We start from the raw sequence: 21,379 nt of genomic DNA, 5'->3' as shown, positions 1-21,379 counted from the left end.
TCTCGACTGTGCGTCGCCGCTCAGGTGACCTCCTGCGCGTTCCGGAATATTGCGAAACTATAAGTGAAGGGATGGCGTCGTGTAGAAGCCTGAACTTCGAAAGCAACAGTGTCACGCTGTACTGGTCGTCCGCGGTGGGTGCACGAGCAGGCTACCAAACTGCAGCTGGTGGAAGGGATGCAGAAACTGGGGACCCCAGGCGAACCTCCACCATCAACGACTCTCTGAAGCTTGGAACCACCAATTGCCCTCTAACTTCCGACGCGCTGTGTCTGCTACGAACAAAGGACCCTCTCGTCAATTCGGGTAGGAATCGCTATAACTTGCTGCCCCGTAGAAGTAACCACGCAGTTTGAAGGAACGTAAAGAATGTCCTGTAATAACATCTTTCTTTCTTTCTTTCTTTCTTTCTTTCTTTCTTTCTTTCTTTCTTTCTTTCTTTCTTTCTTTCTTTCTTTCTTTCTTCCTTTCTTTCTTGCTTGCTTTCCTTCCTTTTGCTTGCTTTCTTTCCTTCTTTCTCTCTTTCTTCCTTTCTTTTTGCTTCTTTTCCGTTTTCTTTCTTTTTGCTTATTTTCCTTTTTCTTTCTTTTTGCTTGCTTTCCTTTCTTTCTTGCATTCCTTCCTTCCTTCATTCTTTTTATCTTTCTTGCTTGCTTTCTTTCCTTCCACTTCCTTCCTTCTTTCTTTCTTGCTAGCTTTCCTTCTTTCTGTCTTACTTTCCTTCTTTCTTTTTCTTGCTTGTTTTCTTTCCTTCCTCTTTCTTGCTTTCCTTCTTTCTTGTTCCTTTCTTTAGTGCTTTCATTCTTCCCCTCTTTTTTCTCCCTTTTTCTCTTTGTTTCTTTCTTTGTTGCAATCAAATAAAACAAGTTGTTAAGCCAATTTATTCAAATGTCATTCGAAGATAAAATAACCTTCTCTCTTACGTGTTGCCTATCTTCGTGTCTGTCTTTCACTTGCACTGTTAATTTACTTTGAAATACCTTCTTTCTTTATTCACTTCCTTCCTCTTTCTTCGCTTTTCTTTTCTCTCCTCCCATCTTCAAACGCAGGGTGAATCCTAAAGCGATCGCCTTCGAATAGCTCCAGGCTGTACGTGTCCAGTCTTCGCCGAGGGATCGAATACACACCTCGCGTGCTTTCCCAGGCGGTCTCGGCTCGTTTGCCGTCCGATCAGCAGTCGCCAGGGGCTCAACGGTTGAATCATACGAGCGCTGCCGATGAGCGGGACAATCGGCGCCAGCACGTGACTCTCTCTACCGCGCACACGGGAGGCGATCTGCTGCTGCAGCCGTCGGCCACACCGGGCGTAAGGGGGAGGAGGAGACAGGAGCCGATAGCCCTTATCGATATGCCGTCCGAATCGGTTCACCCTACCAGCAGCGTCAGAAGAAAGCGACTGCTTCAACGCCCAACGCTTCGCCTCGGCCTGCACCGAGAGGAAGACATGTCCGCGGCCAAGGCACGTATACGGCAACCATCCATGCTCTCTCGCTGCGCGCGCGTATAGCATGCTATGACGCTCGCTTTTTCTTCTTTGTATATGTATGCATCAAATGCAGATTCGGCACGGGGTACACGGAGTATGGTTAAGTCCGGTCTCAAATTATATTTAGCAGGATCTGGTTGCAAGCCGCGAGAGAGAGAGAGAGAGAGAGAGAGAGAAACAACTTTATTTGCTCGAGCTAAATACGACGTCTGCTTAGACGCCGTCGATGGGAGTGGTTCCCTCTTCACGGGACCCATATGCATCCCTGGCCGCCTGGCCCCTGGAGATCAGGACGAGCTGGTCTTCCGCGGCGGGGCTGGTTATCAAGGCCTCCCATCGCTCGGTAAGGGAGGATGAGGGATGGGGTGGGGTAGTGGGGCAGTAAGAGGTGGGGGGATTTCCTTGATGAAGTTGCATATTCCAATGACATGTCGGAGCGTGCCTAACTCAGTCTTGCAGAAATCACATTCCTTCTGGTACCTTTCCGGGTACATATTGTGTTGAAGGTAAGGGTGCGGGAAGGATCCTGCCTGTATCTGCCTGTAGATCGCTTGCTGTTCTCTGGTAAGCGATTTGTGAGGATCGGGGTAACGTCGCCTCTCCGTCTTGTAATAGTTCGTAATTTCCTTATAACTAATAATGGACTGTTACCGCTCCGGTACCCACGGCTTTGTTTCGCTGAAACATGGATGTCCATACACCCACCGCTAGCGCGACAGCGAATGTAACGCGAATGTCGATTTTGCCGGCTCCCAATAGCAGAAAAAAAAAATGCTCAGCTAGTCAACAACATTGATAAAATTATTACACGAGGGGTGACTCATAACATCTTGCGTCACACTCTAGTAAATACGGTATACGCGTTAGCTAAAGTCGGGGAACTAATTCGCGAAGCAGTCGATGTGTGTGCGTGAGAGTAGAATGTGACTGGCCCTTCTTCAGCTTCATATAGTTGTTGACTGCTGTCATTGGTCGGCATAGGGGCCGCGAACCAATCGCATGCTTTCACCTGACTCCTGAGAGCAGCGGCATGTATCTGCAGCTGCAGATTATAGCTGACGCGGCCTATCGCTGAACGCTATAATTGAGTCGGGGAATATACGGCCCATGTTTGTGGCTTTTGTGGGTGCCCGTTGTACTATAAACAGAATTTATATATTATATAGTGCACCTTGAAGGCCGCGCTTCACTAAAATAAATAAAGTGGGCCTTTAATCTAATGGTCAAATGTTTAGGGGAATCCCCCAAGGTGGAGATTTGTAATAAGGTCAAGTTTGACAAACACTGTTCCCGCTTCGAGCTATTGGTCACTTCGCTCTGGTCCTACCACAAGCTTGCCGTCCTGGTTAGCTCAGTTGGTAGAGCGACTGCTCCGGTGTAGCGGTGGTCCCGGGTTCGAACACCGGACCAGGACGCGTTTTTCTTTAACTATGAAGTTTGATAAAGCTGCCCAGCTTTCCTTTGTAGCCGTATGGCTGCGCTTGGGTGGACGCCAGTGAGTAATTACTCCCTAATTACTCTTTGATCTGAGCATGTTTAGATCACAAGTGTGCCCTTTCATACCTCGAAGGCGTCTTTATCTCGGCTGGAAATAGGACGAAGGCCAAAGCCAGGTTGAACAGTGAGATGCCCGCACAAGGCTTCCATAATGCATGCATATATTTATAGGCGCCCAAGTTCTCTAAATACGGAAGACACTAAAAACCTTCATTCCTTTTTTATTACTGAAAATGTTTGCTTTGGTTTTTCGAGCCTTTGACCGTTAGATCAAGTACTGTAAGTGAGCCAGGCGCATGGGCACGTCGAAAACAAAACAAAAATAAAATAAAGTAATAGAAAGGTGAGGGGGCGATACGAAAACACTCGGCAGTTGCTGTTTACAACTTAAACGTTTGTTTTTATGCTGAGTATACATTCGCTGGTAACAGCTAGGAAATTGTTGGGTTCGTTTGTGGGGTTTACGTCCCGAAGCGACTCAGGTTATGAGAGACGCCGTAGTGAAGGGCTCCGGAAAGCAAGGGTGTGCATGATTGTAGCACAGCGAAGGCGCAAAATTAAGCAAAACCGCGGCACCGTGAAAAGTGCACTGCACAAAAATGTTCGTGCAAATTCTGCCAGTTAAAACTGTGCTCCGAGAAACCGCTAGCACTTAATCGACTGAACGCCTAATCGGTTGCGTCGTGATTAACATAGGGGAGGGGGGGGGGGGGAGCAAATCTGTGCACCTTTGATTAGCCATTTGCTATAGAGATAACTACACTCCACACGTACCGCGATGAAAGGGGATGACTCGAACACAATGGCGATTCAGTTTGTCGCGCTCAAGCAGTACTCCAAGAGCACACCTGTTTAATAAACTTAGTCGCGAATAAAGATAAAAGAATATCAGAGTCTGGAGGTCACGTGTCAGCTAGGCAAACTAATCGACAACGCAAGTATGCGCGCAGTATCGCACGCATAAAAGCGCCGTTGCGAAAATAGAAATCTCCATATCATATGTCCTGGCCCCGAGTACATATCAGGCTACGTATTTCGTTTTGCACGAGTTATCTCGACAGGCGCTTCAATCCTAGTTTCTACCCGGCGATTTCTCATTGTCCTGGCACTTATCGCTGCCCTACCGGCTGATAAAAGCGCGCGATTGTTATATTGAAGGTTAAATCCTGTCTCTTATTCTCTTCCTTCCCATTTGTCCTTCGATACTTTCTTTCTTTCCTTCTATTTTCTTCTCTTTTCATTTGTTCCTCCCCTGCAACTGGAACGCACGCTATGAAGCAGTCAGTGCTGCAACGTTGCGAACTATGGTTTGGTCATTCAATGTCCACCAAAATCTCCGTACAACGGCGTTTATACATTTCGCCTCCATCGAAACGCGGCCTCCGCAGCGGGGTTTCGAACTCTCGGCCTCACGCTTAGCAACAGATGGGCACAGTCACTGAGCAGAATCGCCGGGGCGCCTGATAAGACGAACGTCACTCTAAACAGAAAGAATTAAAAAAGGTCCTCTACCGCACTCCCTTTTATAAAAGAGGGTGCAGATAAAGGACAGCCTACCCCCTTTTCACTCCCATAAAGGCGTATTCGTGTTTACAGTAGACGCAACCCCTTTAAGCATAGCTGTCTTAAAGGGACACTGGGGACAAATGTAAGCTGGCCTGTATCGATAGGGTATACCGCGTTCTAATCACAAAGACATCACTCTCGCCTAAAACGGAGCTGTTATAAGCTACAAAAGGTCAAAAAACAAAATACAGGTGTCGCCACCATCGGCCGGTTTCGCAAGTAAGATACATACGTTGACATTGATTTTGATTGTGCGGATGCCGGAGGCTACGATACACCACCATTCACATCAAGACAGTGGCAACCCGTCCTCTTCGGTAAGGACGCCACGAGTTTTAAGCGGCTGGCGGGGAGACTTTAAAAGGCAATTTTCAAGCCGATAAGTGCGTGTTTTGCTGCCGGACAAATATCAACATAGCAAGGAAGAGACAAATAATCAGTTTTTTTAGAGCAATAATTGGATGGAGTTGTCCTCAGTGCCTCTTAAAAAGGCTGAATTTGTGATTATTTTTTTCAGGCATCTCGCTAAAATTGTGCCCGTATAGTTTCTATGCGTCACCAACGTATGACGGATATCACTGGAAAGTACGCTAGCATATCAGCCGAATGGCGTGTAGTTTGCATACACATACGGTAACGTTAAGAGATATGTTTGGTGGTTTGCAAGTCACAATAGGAAGCGTTGAATCAACGGCGATAAAAGGTTTTCTAGCGCTGGTTTTCACAGAGACTACTCGGCAACTCACCTTGTACAGGCACACTAAACATTTCAGTGCGAGAGCATTAGTAGTATATTCTAGGCATTATAGCATTAGACCTCCCATCACGCGATTTCACGCTCAGCGTTAGTCACAAAAGTCGCTAATTGGTCGAGAGGGTTATGACGTGCAGGGTCACGTTACCTTGTGACGTCATAGTCACAGCACTGCGTCTTTTGCTGCCAGACAAACGTCAACGTAGCCTGAAAGAGCCAGGGAGTCCATTTTTTTACTCAGAACAGTAATTGAGTGCAGTCGCCCTAAGTGCCCCTCTAATTCACACAGTCAATGAGATTATAGAAAAATGCACTGAATACAAATGACCCCCAATATATGAGCTCCTTATAAAATGCATTTGGTTCGGTCGAACCAGCAGCGGTCACGTAGTCATTGCATAACCAAGGTATGGAAGAGTGTTATGTAAAAGTGGTAGGAAATATCTATATGGAGTGCAAAGCGATGATATCCATCCACCGGAAAAGTGATAGAAGCTTGCCAATCAGGACATCATGCAGCCAAGGTGACGCAATCTTTCTGATCTGCTATTCACCGCGTGTTTGAAAGGGGTATTCAGAGACAGGCTGGCTATAAAAGATAATGGAAAAGGACTTCATTAAGGCTCATTATCCTGATGAAACTGCGATGCTAAGAACGCGGAGGAGAAATTGCAGGGCATAATTGAGTGATTGATGTCATAAATACTGAATGCAGAACGGTGGGACGTACGAGCATGAATAAAACTAAATAATTCTTCAACAGTCGGGGAAAATGACTGCGGTTTACGATAGGCAGCGAGATCCATTAACTGGAATACATTTGCCTAAGACAAGACCGAATACCTGTATCGTGAGAGCAAAATAGCTCAAAAAATTATGGGACTTAGCAAATTGATGACAGCTATGTACTCTCAGGTCACTAATAAGAGTTTAGAAGTATCCCTCGAAAGTATTTTGCCAGGGGTAGCCTTGGTGAAACCAAGACGGCATGTAATGCAAAGGCAAGATAGTTGTTAAGAGTAACGGGCTGGATTCCAAGAAAAAGCATGCGTATAACAGTGTGCTGCAGAAAGCTAGGTGGGCGGATTTGAGGGTATAAGACAGGACAGGGTTAACTGGAGAGATATAACAGAGGTCTTTGTCCTGGAGTGGGCGTAGTCAAGCTGGTGATCATGATAATGACGATGAAACTATAGGCACAAACTCGGAGCCAAAGAAAAAAAAACATTGAAATTAAATTTCGGACAACGCAACAAGCAGTGGAAAGGAAATGGGTAACTGCTAAAGAAGAGAGCAGAATTGGTTAGGGAACAGACGGGAGTTTATGACATTCTGAAGCTGAAACCAAGATGACGAAAAGGTTTAAGAGCGTACGCTGTTGGGCTAGTCGGTAAATCATGGTAAATAAAAGGGGCTACTGCGCACAAAAGACACGGACAAGAAGGTAACACAACAAGCGCAGACTCGCGACTAACTTTATTTGAAAAAAGACACTCCTTTTATATCTTCAAACTGTCACATCACACACATGCGCAAAACCAAAAGCCTGTCTTCATTCTGATAAAGTTGGATCAAATGGTCAATTACACAATATTTACCCCTCTGCGCTTGTTGTGATACCTTCTTGTCCGTGTCTTTCTGTGCGCAGTAGCCCCTTTTATCTACCAAGATGAAAAGGACTCGGGCTGAGTAGGACCAGTCAAAAAGTAACCTTAAAAATGGCAATACAAAATCGCAGTCATGTAGTACAGCGTTCTATTCCAAATATGTTGTTTCTCACCTCCAGATGATGTAGTTGATGTAGTTTACGTTGCATTAGTTTGACGGGAAGGATGGCTCTATCCCAGCATACTGAAGGTGGTTGCCTCCTTCGAAGCACGCTCATGCAATAATTTATTTGACAAGTGAGGCCGAAAAACCAGTTGGTGTTCATATAATAATGAACTCACAACAATGGGCTACCTGTCTCTTCAGCAGGTTTAGGAGTGGCATGAAAACTTGAGAAGCGGAGCTCAGGATGACAGAACAGGCTCCGGAAGCCTGTGCAATGCGACTACGCCCGACGTTACTGAAGCTGTGGAAGCCATGATCCAAGACAACCGGCGTTTACATATCAAAGAGTGGCACGAGGACCAAGAATTTGTCAAAGCACTGCGCATCAAAAAAAAAAAAAAAGTTGCGATCCTGAGTGAATCGATTGTGGTTTACGGGGGCTTAACGTCCCAGCGACTCGGTCTATGAGAGACGTCATAGTGGAGGGCTCCGGAAATTTCGACCCCCTGGGGTTCTTTAACGTGCACTGAGATCGCACGGTACACGGGCCTCTAGAATTTCACCTCCATCGAAATTCAACCGCGCGCGGCCGGGATCGAACCACGTGAGGCGCCGTAGTGGAGGGCTCCGGAATAATTTCTGCCACCTCGAGTTCAACGCGCGCTGACATGGCGCAGCTCGCGGGCTGCTAACTTTGCGCTCTAACGGAAAAACGGCCCAGAGCGGCAGTAAAGCCCGCCAAGCAATAGCCAAGATTCATGAGCGTACGCTGATCTTGAAGTGCATACCTATATAGGAAGAGATAAGGCGCAGTCGCTGGGCGGAGCACGATGAGCATCTCGCGGTGCCGCCCAAGGCAAGCAGATTCGCGAAACGAGACTCACAGAGGGAAAGGGAAAACGTCTGAGCCGCTGAAGGACAACCTCGTGATTCTGTGGTCAACAGAGTTTGCAATTTTAAGCGCGCAGCATTTATGCGGCAACCCTTAGCACCTTTCTGATTCCCCGTGTGTGCTGCACGGAAGACAATGTTATCTACGGGCACTTGGAAGAAGAAGATTGCATCGCTAGAATGCACAGGCATGTATGGGAGTTCCCGTTCTAAGAAGCATACATACGTCCTATACTTACCTCGCCTGACCCCGCGTGCATATTATAATGGCCATCTGCCTTTTTTTTACGGTATCTTTTTTAATGTATCGGTTCCGCAGCGTACAGTATACTCTCTGGGCTCCGACGAAGAACCTATTCAAGAATCGTTTAGCAATGGAGGTCGCTCTGAGCAGTCACTCAAATCAGCTGCTGTGCAAAAATCGTAATTTTGATTGAGATATGTGTTCTGCTACGTATGCTTCTAACTAAATACGGGCCATACTATGATGTTTCGTGTTTTTGACGGTATAGGGACTCTAATCCGATCAGGGTAAAACGTCATAGAGAAGAACTGTTACGCCTACAGCTGCGGGTTTCTTAGTGCACGTTCACGGGAACAGCAAAGCCGTGATATAGCGTTAGAGCTAGGTCCCGCCCGAAGAAAAATCCGGTGGTGTCACGAAATTCCCATTGGTCGACAGGTCGTGACGTCACGACCACATGCCCTCGCGCGGGTAATTCAAACACCCCACAACAATCACACAGTATATAACAGTGGCGACGTATAACCACACAATTCCGCATTGGTCAACATGATTGTGACGTCATCCCACCACCATTACGTAGTGCCTCTGAAGAAAGAAAAGCAACTGCGCTGGTAAGAAAAATGGTCCAGGCGGGACTCGAATCGCCATACCCCTCGACCACTGAGAAGCGTTCGGTCACTGCGATAGTTTAGAGGCTCAGTGGTTACGGCGCTCGGCTGCTGGCCCGAAAGACGCGGGTTCGATCCCGGTCGCGGCGGCCGAATTTCGATGGAGGCGAAATTATAGAGGCCCGTGTGCTGTGCGATGTCAGTGCACTTTAAAGAACCCCAGGTGGTCGAAATTTCCGGAGCCCTTCACTACGGCGTCCCTCATAGCCTGAGTCGCTTTGGGACGTTAAACCCCAATAAACCAATTTATGCGACCGTATAGCAACGATATCGCGTAAGGTGACTAACTGTCGCCAGAAATTTTTTTGATTAAGTCTGGCAAACGCAACTTTTGCTCATGTCTGACAAGGATATACTCATAATACTCCCGCCCCGCCGCGGTGGCTCAGTGGATACGGCACTCGGCTGCTGACCCGAAAGACGCGGGTTCGACCCCGGCCGTGGCGGCCGAATTTCGATGGAGGCGAAATTCTAGAGGCCCGTGTGCTATGCGATGTCAGTGCACGTTAAAGTACCCCAGGTGGTCGAAATTTCCGGAGCCCTTCACTACGGCGTCCACCAGAGGCGCTTCGGGATGTTAGGCCCAAATAAACCAATCATAATACTCCCGCATACGTTAATGTCCGCACTACAGTTTGCCGTACAGGCTCAGCTCCCGAAAGCCCTAAAACTTTAACGCAGACACAGCTCCTTTTGGATTATGCCAATGACTCAACCATTTTTTTTTTTTCGATGAAGGGTATTTCGTGAGTGCTTTAAATATCCGGCGATAAGCAGCACGTTTCTTAGAACTCGTCGGATCCGCAGCCGTATGGAGAATGTCCCCACTGATGTCTGCGACTCGTTATCAGCTTACTGCGCCACTGCTGACGCATTTTAGAGCCCAGTCTGTTTGGGTGTCGCAGTTGCGGTTGGAAATGCTCGTTCTATCGCCGAAAGTACTCTGATGTCGATTATGCGCAGAGGTCGCTCGATTGTGCAGGCTATGCGTGACGGGAGTGCACTGGAGATAAGACGTTTTTCAGACTGCTCTGTTTTTGCTCACCGGGACGTCTGTGACCTTGGCATTTGTGGGATAATTGAAACAGCCACGCTCGGCGAAGCTATTACGTTATTGCGTAGACTGGCCCTTCGTGGATTATCTGGTGCGCTTGTTTCTGATACTGAGGTAATTAGGAAAAGATAAACCGCCGCTAGGTGAGAAGGCATTAAATTTATTTCTGCACACGCCAAAACTACTACTAGTGATTGGTTTGGTTTATGGGGGTTCAACGTCCTGAAGCAACTCAGGCTGTGAGGGACGTCGTAGTGAAGGGCTCCGGAAATTTCGACCACCTGGGGATCTTTAACGTACGTGCACTGACATCGCACAGTACACGGGCCCCTAGAGGACGCCACAGTAAAATCATACGCGCTATATAACACTATATTTCGGGTTTTTTTTTTTTACACTCTGCGGAACAGTGAAGAATATGTATTTGGAATGCGTTAACTTCGTATACAGAGGGTTATAAGAACATTAAGGCGAAGTTATAAAATACGGACCACTTTGCCGGGCAAGACCTCTGTTTGTTTATGAAACTCAAAATTATCGAAAAAAATTTGCTTCGATGAGTAAATTTAAAATTAAAAAGGTTTTTGAGGAAAATAAATGGCGCAGTATCTGTCTCGCATATCTCGGCGGACACCTGAACCGCGCCGTAAGGGAAGGGAGGAAGGTAGGAGCGAAAGAACAAAGAGAGAAAGAGGTGCCGTAGTGGAGGTCTCCGGAATAATTTCGACCACCTGGGGATCTTGAACGTGCACCGACATCGCACAGCACACGGGCGCCTGTTGCGTTTCGCCTCCATCGAAACGCCGCCGCCGCGGTCGGGTTCGAACCTGGTTACTGAGGCTCAGCAGACGGGCGCCTTAACCACTGAGCCACCGGGGCGGGTTTCGATTAGTGCACTGAGCGAACACTGAGCAAAACTGCGGCAGGACAGATTGCCAAACGAGTGTGTCTACGCGCCATACGATCTGTTTTTCCCGCCATCCGTGGAGTGCACCATTTGTTGCAGCGCTGGCGGTGTATAGGGCACCAGTCAACTCCGTTGATATATCGCGCCTAATGTGATTTCCATACAGGTCGCTCGCGCATCACCTAATCTTACCGTATTGATATGAAGCTCAAACCATTTGGTTTCTCCGCCTGTGCGCATTTCAGTGATGTCACACGTCTGGGTTCTGACACAACGGTTACGCACAAAAGCTGCGAACATAATAATGGCGAAGCAATAAACAGATAAGAAGTAATCACACGAACATGTCAGCGATGCCATCGGCGCCCATCAACTGCACCTGTGATGGTGTGACGTAATGAACGATGGCGCGTCAGTTTCATCACGTTGACTTTAGTATATTGACCTCACTACAGGCACATATTAGGAGAGGGGGGGGGGGGGGGACCGCGGAGCCCCCCCCCCCCCCCCCCCCCCCGAAAATCATGTTCACCCACCCCCATTTTTTCACTTTGCAGTGCTCAGACAACTGCCAGCAAGCACCTCCTCCCCCCTCCCCCCCGCCAGCTGGAAGAAATTACCTTGGGCCCCTCTAGAAAAAAAATGCCTGCCTATGCGCCTGCCTCATTATTAACTGAATATCGGCTATGTGTTAATGACCATAATGTCCCATCCCATCAAATGCGCCGAATAACGATTCGTGCCTTTAGGTACGCTATAAAATGGTCAAGCCGAACGAACGGCTTACAGAAATAAGTACCATCACAACCTCTGTCATCACGACCCTCACAACAGTGAGATTTAGCACAGCGGAGGCGTACTAGCCGAGATATATAACTGCTAACCTTATGCCTACTGCGCCTCGCGCAGTGGTCACGTGCACATCCGGCACAGGTCTCCTCTGCGCTAAATCTCTCTAATAACGTCCGCAGTGACGTCACAAGCTGAGTCTAGAGCGTGGGAGGTGAAAACAGATCACTGAGAAGGTGTTTTTATCGCGAACAATTAGGTCAAAACGGGAAATAAATTCAGCGCATGCGGAATAGACACTGAAGACGCAAGTTTAAAAAACTAGGTGGACGCTGTGCGGATTCAATCTCGTTAAATGGGCCCTCCTTGCACTGCTCCTCCTCTGCGCAGTTCTGCGCTCGCCTGTGTGCTTCTCTCCTGTGTCTTGTTCCCCTGCGCAGTTTTATGTTTTAAAAGAGTGGTATCGATCGGCAGAAAAAGAAAAGCTCATTAACGAGGACCACCCTATGGTCGCCATATTCGTGGACCACAACCATCCATAATTTGAATACGCTTGTCTCAAGCAGCTCTGCAGAAGCTGGGTGGGACACCACTTGTAATCTAACCATTCTTGAAATACAATGAGTAAAGATAACTTAAAGCTATAACCACTCCCACTGTGGTGTCCTTTCTAAACTTGGTGCTCTGAAAGGGTAATAAAGTTGCGGTATGCCTGAGATGTTACAGCACATCGCTTCATGAATATTGTCCAGGAAGAACTTTTTTTTAATGCGCTTTGTACAAGCTGAGTTATCTGTAGTCAAATTTTGAATTTCAGCGCCTTCGCGCCTTTTCCTCTCCTCTCATCGCTTTTTGCACGCTGGAAGGTCAGCGCTCCTCCGCCGGCCCCACCTCCTGTGGGCGGAGCTTCCTGACCCCCGGAGCTACACGCTGTGGTCATGGTAGCTGCCTGACGTCTGAAGAACCTACCCAATAGCCTTCTCCCATCTTGTATACGCAGATGCGAGCGACGGAGGAGGGTGCGAGCATGAAAAAGTCGCCGGAAAGGGCTCGCCAAAACAGCAGTTGCTAACACTGGGTCACGGTCCTCGGCGTACTGTGTTACTCCGCTGGCCAATTACAATAGTCAATGAAATCAGCCTTTTAATCTTTGACTATCTTAAACAAGTCAGCTTGTATTTTTTTTTCTTGCGATTACCTTCTTGTCCAGGTAACAAAAAGTTACAAAGCGAGTTCGTGTGCTCTCCTCGGAGGATGTTTCAGAGCCCCTTTAACGCAGCCCCTTCTGCTTGCAGACGAGACGAACGAGACCGGCGGCGTCCGCGGCATGCGACATCACGCCGCCCAGTTACATGAGCTGGAGGAACAGCCGCTACAGCACGTGGTTCGTCAACGGGGACGGCTACTCGCCCGACAAGCCGCTCTCGTTCGAGATAGGTGAGGCACTGCAACATGCATTTCGACAAAGTGAGTTGTTGGGCGTGCTGGGGACATCTGAACACGAATACACCTACATGGGAGTAAAAAAGGGAGTAAGCTGTCCTCCAGCTCACTCCCCTTTTTAAAGGGAGTGAGCGCTAGAGAACACCTTTACTCCTTTTTACTCCTTTCTGCTCAGAGTGTACAGAGCAACGAACGGGACGCGGAAGAAAGGAACACGCAGGGAAACAACACCAGCGCTGCGTTGTTACGTTGCGTGTTCTTCTGCGTCCCGTTCGTCGCGCTGTAGTTATGGAGAACATGTGTGCATGCACTCTAAACAGAAAAAAAGTAAAAAGGAAGTAAAGTTGTCCTCGTCTTATAAAAGGAAGTGCGCAAGAAGACATCTTACTCCCTTTTTACCCCCATGTAGGCGTATTTCGTGTTTAGAGCGCAAGCACGCTTAGACCCAGTCGGAATCTGGGTACCTAGTGAAGCGACATGAATTAGTGAACGGCTGCGTGTTGACTGAACCAGACCTATAGGAAATCCGAGGTATTTCTTAGTGAGACGCTCACCACATTTCATACCGACACGTACCTCGCCCCATCCGCATCAATTCAAGCACTCTCATTACACCTTCTGACTACTTTATTTCTGTATTCGCCCTGACCCCCCTTTTCCAACTGTACAGTTCTACACCAGTCTAGAGCACTCTTCTCCCGTCCTCTCGCCCTGCCTATAGCAAAATACAACTTAAAGAAGAAAAAAACAGCAGTTGATAAAAGTGGGGCACGGTCCGCGGCGTCCTGTATTACTCCGCAGATCAATCATAGTGAACAAAATCAGTTTCTTAATGTTTGACTGCATCAAACAAGCCGAGACATCAGAATTCTTGAGATTATAATTTCGTATCGTCACTATAGCTTCTTGTTTAGGTAACAAATAAGTTTTACCAACGGTCTACTTGTCAAGGAGGAATTAAGTTAGGCGGTATTGGATGTGGGCTTCACTGCAGACTGTGGAGCTTTATCCGTCTATCCCCTTCCCTTAACACCGCGCCTAAAGTGCTTGTCGTCGGCGCAGCTGAAAGAGCAGCTTTTCTTGGTCAACCAGGCGCAGGGTATGCTACACGCTTATAGTTTGCGCTTTTAATTAAAGTATCTTTCTCTGTAACCTTTTTTGTTCCTTAATAAAGCGTATCTGAATTGCGAGCGGCGACGCACAAATTAAATGCAGTCACCACTTTCAGCCAAAAGTGGCCGTTCTCTCATCGCTTCAGACCCGTCTGCTGAGGGAAAGACAAAAGTGAAAGCCTGTGACTCTGTGATTTCTCTTCTGTGATTTCTCGCCCAGAATTACCATTTCATACATAGAACGACCGAAGCCTGACACACATCACTGCTACCGATAGGCTTCATCGACTGCGCTAATCTGTGTATTTGGACAAGACACGGGCGTTTCCGAACAATGGCGCGCAGTCACACATCCGACAGTTGGCCGATAAGTAAGCGCAGGGCCATTTCTTCCCAGTACAAGCTCCTAGGTCCATGCAAACTAATGTTTACACGTCGTCCTATCTGGCGCATGCGCCGTCTCCCTTATGGCCACAGTATCTCGAGGACAATGCTACATTGAATCGCATATGCCACGCGACGTGCCTGACAGACAACAGCCCGCGCCCTTGACCTGCCCCGCTTTGCCCTCTCCCCTGTGTCGTCGCGCCTTGTTTCCAAACATTCAGTGCTTAAAAACAGATTTCAACACATGACGGCTTGTGGTAAGTTTTATTAGTTAAGGTCCAAGTCCCGCCAGTCACGTGGGGCCGACTTTGGCATGCCCGGAGAGAGAGGGAAGGAAACGGCATCGGCCCCCTAACGTCCCGCTTCCCCCCCTCTCCCACTCCCGAAAAGAACCAAAACATCTGGCTGCGCTTGGGTGGACGTCAATGAGTAATTACTCCCTTATTACAAATCTACTCCACCTGGGGCATTCCCCTAAACATCTGACCAACACTGTTCCCACTTCGAGTTATTGATCAATTCGCTCTCGCCCTACCATAAGCTTGCCGTCCCGGTTAGCTCAATTGGTAGAGCGACTGCTCCGGTGAAGCGGTGGTCCCGGGTTTGAACTCCGGACCAGGACGAATTTTTCTTTAACTGCGAAGTTTCTGAGAAAGCTGTACAGCTTTCCTTTGTAGCCGTACGGCTGCGCCTGGGTGGACGTCAATGAGTAATTACTCCCTTATTACAAATCTACTCCACCTGAGGGATTCCCCTAAACATTTGACCATCTAGGCAACTTCTTAAATATCACACGCCGAATGTTCCGTAAACTTGATAGTACCACAGTACGTCTCTCATTTTCCGTTCGCTCCTCCAGCAACACCGCTGTCTCCTTCGCAGATGACGCGACCTTCATGGAGTGCCTCGTCAACGACGTGGGCAGCCCAGACGACGTCCCTCAGCGACGCCACTTCCTGGCCAGGACGCCTCCGCGAAGGACAGAGCTTACTGTGCAGTCCCCGCCGCCAGTTTCCTCCAAGGCCAAGAAGAAAGTGACATTCGCCTCCAATGGAGCGGCAGCAGCAAAGGCCAAAGCGAAGTCCATGTCGGACCTAGTGGACGGACCACCCGCGCAAGCCACGTCCTCCGGCCCAGAGCTCAGAAACAACAGCAGCCGACCCGAACAGAAGGCCGGTGCCAGAAACTCTTTCGTGTTCGCTGCGTTTAGCAGACTCCCGTTCACGACGAAACGCAGCGGTTCCTTCACCAGCATTGCGCCGACGTCCGTGGATCAGAGATGATCGGCTCGATCCCGACAGTAGAGTGCGTGTCTTCGTGTACATACATATAGCTGCTTGAGCCCATTAGTTTCCTTTATCACACACCGGTTCGCGACAGGGCTAGTGTGATACGTATGCGCGTGTGTCCTTCGGTTATATCCTGGAAGACCCGGTGTGATGTCGCTGCAATCAGTGTGAAATATGTCAACGCCACGTGTCAGAGACCTTCCTCATCACTCGAGTGTCAACTGTGTATAAAGCCTGACTGGCTACTAGACCTCAGCCTTACACAATGGGACTGCAAGACAACAGAGTTTGTTTGCTGTTGGAAACGAAAGCTATCACAGAGCTGTAGATATATATCTCTGGTTTCTCGTGCACAAGAGAGCCTGCAACATTGCTAAAAGGCTCGCGCTTTCAAAACTGCTTTCACTGTATAAAGTGCCTGTTACGTCCTTTATTGCTGGTGGCAGGGTACAGACTGGCGGGAAAGCCGCCAACACGTGACACATGGTAGCTCAGGGTTGCTTGGCCCTAAAGATTGTCCCGCTATAACACTCCTCCCCCCTACGTCACGAAGTCCTTCAGATACGCAGGGCGGCTGCGTTGGCGCTGTGGTCGCTGGACTTGAAGGGAAGCACTCGCTTCACGGTCCTCACCACAGGAAGCAGATTCGGTACTGGGCGCTGCAGCCTCCTCCAGTCTTTCTCCTTGGTCCCGTCTTCCAGGGTCCTCTAGGCTTGAAGGAATGCCAAGCCCGGAACACCCTGCCGGGGAAGCAACCAGCGGTTCCTCCTCTTCACACATCCCAGAAGCGAAACTGTCCAATGCGTAGCTGGCAGAACGACTTCTGAGTTGGTCAACATGACGTCTCCATCGACGACCGTCCTTGGTGACGACCAAGTACGACACTGGTCCTGTGACAGCATCCACAATGCCCGGCAACCACTTGGGCCCATAGAGATAGTTGCGCACAAACACTCGATCCCCCACATCAAACAGTCGCACTGCCTGGCTACGGCGCTGCATCACCTGCTCTTGTTTCTGCTGCACACTGGACTGCAGGTCAGGATGCAGACGCTCTAACACAGTTGAAAGTTTCCTGCCCATTAGCAATTCGGCCGGGCTCTTGCCTGTTGTAGCATGAGGCAGGATATGCTGGGTCATTAAAAACCTAGCCAGACGTGTGTCGAGATCGCCTCCAACCATTCGCTTGAGTACCCCCTTGGTTTCGCGCACCATGCGTTCTGCTTGACCATTCGAAGAAGGGTGATATGGGGCAACGGTCACATGTCGGATTTGATTCCGGCACATGAAGTCTCTGAACTCCTCCGAACAAAAGGCAGTGCCATTATCAGAAACAACAGTTTCTGGAATGCCATGGGTAGCAAAAAGGAAACGAAGCTTCGCACAAACTGTAGCTGTCGACATGGAATTCATCCGGCACACTTCCAACCACTTTGAGTGAGAGTCCACCACAATGAGGAAAACTTTGCCTTGGAAGGGCCCAGCAAAATCGATGTGTAGTCTTGTCCAAGGACGCTTGGTGAATTCCCAAGGGTGAATCTTTGCAGCTGCTGGCGCAGACCTGGATTCCTGACAACGTGCACAGTCTCTCACCTTCTGCTCAACATCTCTGTCGATTCCTGGCCACCACACGGCTCCTCTGGCAAGCCCCTTCATCTTGACAATTCCTGGATGAGCTGTGTGAAGAATGTCCATGACATACGGTCGAGCTGGCTCTGGAATGACCACACGACTGCCCCACAGCAAACAACCTTGGTACACCGACAGTTCATGCTTGCGGCTCACAAACGCTGCAAACTCTTCTGGCAGCTTACCCTCTGGCCACCCATGCTGCACCCAATTGCAGACTCTAGCCAACAGCTTATCCCTTGCCGTGAATCTTGCCACCTTCCTAGAGTTCCATGCTACTTCCGGCGCCATTTCCAGCATCCCTACTTCCCCAAGACGCTGCTCCTCTTCCTCTGCCCTACTGGCTCTCAGTGGTAAACGACTGAATGCATCAGCATTGGAAAGCTTCTCCGCTGGTCGATACTCAATTTCATAGTCATAAGCCGATAACATGAGGGTCCAACGCAGCATCCGTGGTGATAGCACCTGGGGAATGGGCTTGGCATGGTGCAACAGTCCTAAGAGGGGTTTGTGGTCTGTCACAATTTTGAAATGTCTCCCATATAGAAACTGATGATACTTCTTTATGCCAAAGCCGATGGCGAGCGCTTCTCGGTCTGTCTGGGCATAATTCCGTTCTGCCGCACTCATAGTTCTCGACGCATATGCAACCGGTCTCTCGCTGCCATCTTCGCACACATGACTCAACACAGCACCCAGTCCGTACGGGGATGCGTCACAGGCCAGCACTAGGGGTTTGTTGACATCATAGTGCACCAGAACATGTGATGACTGCAGCAGATCTTTCGCCTGGCGAAATGCTTCTGCCTCAGCTTCCATCCAACAGTGCCGTAGTGACAAGCGCACGCGGCATTGGAAATGACGCTAGGACGGCAAACGAAGCCTCGAGCCCAGAAAGCATGAGGACGAACTTAAGCCAAAGCGGCTCTTGGTACGAATAATATCCGAGCCAGAAGCTTGTACACCTTGGAACGATTCATCTGGAAAGCCTTAAAATTCCTCCGGAACATCACGCCTTGGTACCGCGTAGAAGATCCTTAGCTCCCAGTTATCGCGAACACAAGAACCTCCTACCACCGCCTCCCCCCCCCCCCCCCCCCCCCCTAGCTTTGCCACAGTACGGCATTCCTCATTTCCATGACTCCGGATTTGGAAGGTATATGACAGCCACTCCCTAGTGTTTCCAGAGCAACAATCGCCTTTATGGTGTCACTGTATTATCCCTCGCAACGTCGTTATTTTAGCTAATTTAGAACCTTGCGTAGCTAAAACCAACGATATCGAGCAGGAAACGAGAATTTTCCAAAATTCTTTACGCTCAAGCCACAGTCATCGCCTTTTTGGCGTCCATGCAGCAAGGCAAATGGCTATGGCGCGTGTGTTAAAGGCTTATCACCACCTCCTCCGGCATTCACCGCTAAAGCTGGGCGCTGAACGCCAACAAAATGGCGTCCGTGACGTCACGTGAACTGCATGCTCGTCGCGCATGTTCGGGTCTGTATTGTCGCAATGTGTGAAATACCTGCAAGCCTTGTTCCCCTCACCCATCCCGCAACGGAGTAAGAAATGCGAGTGGATTGCGTGAGGGTATCACAAGGGTTGAGGTGCAGGCAGGGGGAACAGGTCGAAGGATGTCTGGGAGTATTTTTTCTCGTTACTTTCTTCGCCTCGTCCCCCTTCGTGATTGGCTAACGTAATCCCTCCCAGCCCTCTTAAATGAAAGAACTTAGATTTCTCTAGAGAAGAAACTGTAAAATGATTTTCTACACTTGGAACCGGCTTAGCACATTAATCAGCGAAAGCTGGTTGGAATAAGCGGCGTTTCCGGCAGGTAAGGTCGGGCTGGAGCATGCATGCAACGAAGACGGTAGCGCTGGCATAAGCACATTTACAGACATTTTATGCTCGCGACGATCCAACCTGACACGCAAATAGCTACTTGGCTTTGTTTTTCTGTTACACGCACGTTTAGCTACTTTGGCCTGCTTGTTTCGAGCGCGTTCGGCCACAAGGGTTCGCCGCTTTATGAGCTAGCACGTTCAGCTCGGACATCAACACACTTTCGACTTTCCCGTTGGAACGGAGGACATCCACATCGGCCGGCATGGCCAATCTACCAGCATCCCACAACAGATATACTTTTCGTGAACATCCGTCGCGGTCTCCTCTTCTTCGCACCTCGTCAACGCAGCATTCAACTCCACAGCTGACTCCTTGCGACGTTGGCAATACTCATGCGGCTGCTGTACGGCTACTGTTACGTAATACGCTCCACTGCCGTGTCTGGCGATCCTCCTCTTTACCTACCGCGCTAGCCTCTCCATCTCCCCTGCCTCCGCGACGAGTAAGTCGTCGCAGCCTCGGCAAGCCGCAGCATCGCTTTCACTCTTCTTTCACTCCGACCTTCCTGCCTAGCCCCACGGCAGCGTTTTGAAGCGAAAAGCTGCACTACGCGGGTCAGAGCCGAGCTTCGCGTGAGCCGAACTGGTGAGTTATGCGCATGCGCGAAACCGAGTGACGTCACGCGCCGCGCAGGTGGTCGGTCCTCGCCGCTGCCGTCGCCCATGGAGGAAGGAAGGCGCCTGACCTTCCGGCGCAGCCGCGCGCTACTGCGCATGTGCGTCGCCTTCTCGCGGTCGCTACAACTGCGCGATTCGCCTCCTCGCCCACCGTTTGACCTTTCGTTGCAGCCGGCAACCCTCCTCTCCGCATTCCTGCGGGCAGTTTTAAGCGCGCCGATTTCCGACTCCTCCTCCGCCTCCGTACAGGCAGTGTATGGACGGTCGTCAAACAAGCAAAACTGAAGCTTTTCGCTTGTATATCTAGGCTTAACCAGAGCTAAGCTATACTGCCTTATTTTTTTCAGTCTTTCCTTTCCTCCCTGCCCTCCTTATCCTACCCTCCACTCGGCCAGTGCCATAGCAATACGCAGCGCTCATTCCCAGCATCCACGACTCGTCTGCCGTTGTATCTCCTAAATGGCTCGTATAAGCTATGCAGCTTGCGCTAGAAAAACAGCGGCAAAGGCCGTGACGTCACCGTTTTCAAAGCTGGAGCATGGCCGGTATCGACGCGCACGCTCTCTCGCTAGAGCGAGCGTGCGGCGCCATCTTGTCTCGGTAAGTTCTCACTCTTTTACCGTACATTTACACCCACTTCTTTCCTACCCTCCACAATCCACCTCTACAAGCGTTTTAGGCGAGGTGGAAGCAACTGACGCAGCTAATTTCCCACATTCCCCACTAGAAAGCCTCTCTCCACGCCACCGCAATAGGCACCGTGCACCCGCCAGGTGCCTCCATCGTCGGCGAACGCAGCGCCACCAGTGGCTTGTTTTGCACCCCGCGCCCCGTAGGAGTATACATGCAAAAAAAAAAAAAAAGTTTTCAAATCAGTTTTACGATTTCACAGTGTACTCATGAGGTCATCTCTACGTGAAGAAAAGCCGAGTACATCCTATAGCCGGATCAAACTTCAGACTGCAGCGAAGCTATAGACCTTTCCAATAAGCGCTATGTGCATGTTGCCATATTGCTCACTGGACTGTTGTGTGCTGTGACGTCAGCACAGTGGCAACGGAACTGGTTTGCAACAGCCCAAAGAGGAGGTGTTTCAGCATCTCTCTTACCCAGTGGAAACATAGTGAAGCTCCTCCTACTTTCAGGACCACCGCAAAGAATCCCTCCATGTAAAACAAAAGTAGTCTGTTAAAACTTTTCTTGTTACCTAAACAAGAAGCTAACCACCAGATGAAATTGGCTCAAGAATTTTTATGTCTCTGGCATGTTTAACACAGTGAAACGTTAAAAAGCTGATTTCGTTTGCCGCTGTGATTGATCAACGGAGTAACACAGCACACCACGCATCATGACACATTGTTACCAAGT

General features: G+C 49.3%; 1 protein-coding gene across 1 annotated transcript; it reads left to right on the top strand.

Moving 5' to 3' along the window:
• LOC149335172 (uncharacterized) lies at nt 1–16,147 on the top strand. Its single transcript, XM_089551836.1, has 4 exons — nt 1–306; nt 1,050–1,459; nt 12,928–13,069; nt 15,457–16,147. The coding sequence occupies exons 2-4, from the start codon at nt 1,349–1,351 to the stop codon at nt 15,855–15,857; spliced, it is 654 nt and encodes a 217-aa protein (XP_089407962.1). The 5' UTR covers nt 1–306; nt 1,050–1,348; the 3' UTR covers nt 15,858–16,147.
• Nucleotides 16,148–21,379: the final 5,232 nt, after the last annotated feature.

Source organism: Amblyomma mixtum, chromosome 7 (assembly GCF_055824585.1).
Source record: "Amblyomma mixtum isolate Tamu chromosome 7, ASM5582458v1, whole genome shotgun sequence".
Taxonomy (NCBI): Eukaryota; Metazoa; Arthropoda; class Arachnida; order Ixodida; family Ixodidae; genus Amblyomma; species Amblyomma mixtum.
This window is presented reverse-complemented; position numbering and strand designations above follow the sequence as displayed.

Bases quoted from the DNA above. Each gene is read 5' to 3' on its own strand.
- LOC149335172 (XM_089551836.1), top strand. From the start codon at position 1,349: ATGCCGTCCGAATCGGTTCACCCTACCAGCAGCGTCAGAAGAAAGCGA. The intron at 1,460-12,927 runs GCACGTATACGG...TTCTGCTTGCAG, and splicing joins AAGACATGTCCGCGGCCAAG to ACGAGACGAACGAGACCGGC. The intron at 13,070-15,456 runs GTGAGGCACTGC...TCTCCTTCGCAG, and splicing joins GCCGCTCTCGTTCGAGATAG to ATGACGCGACCTTCATGGAG.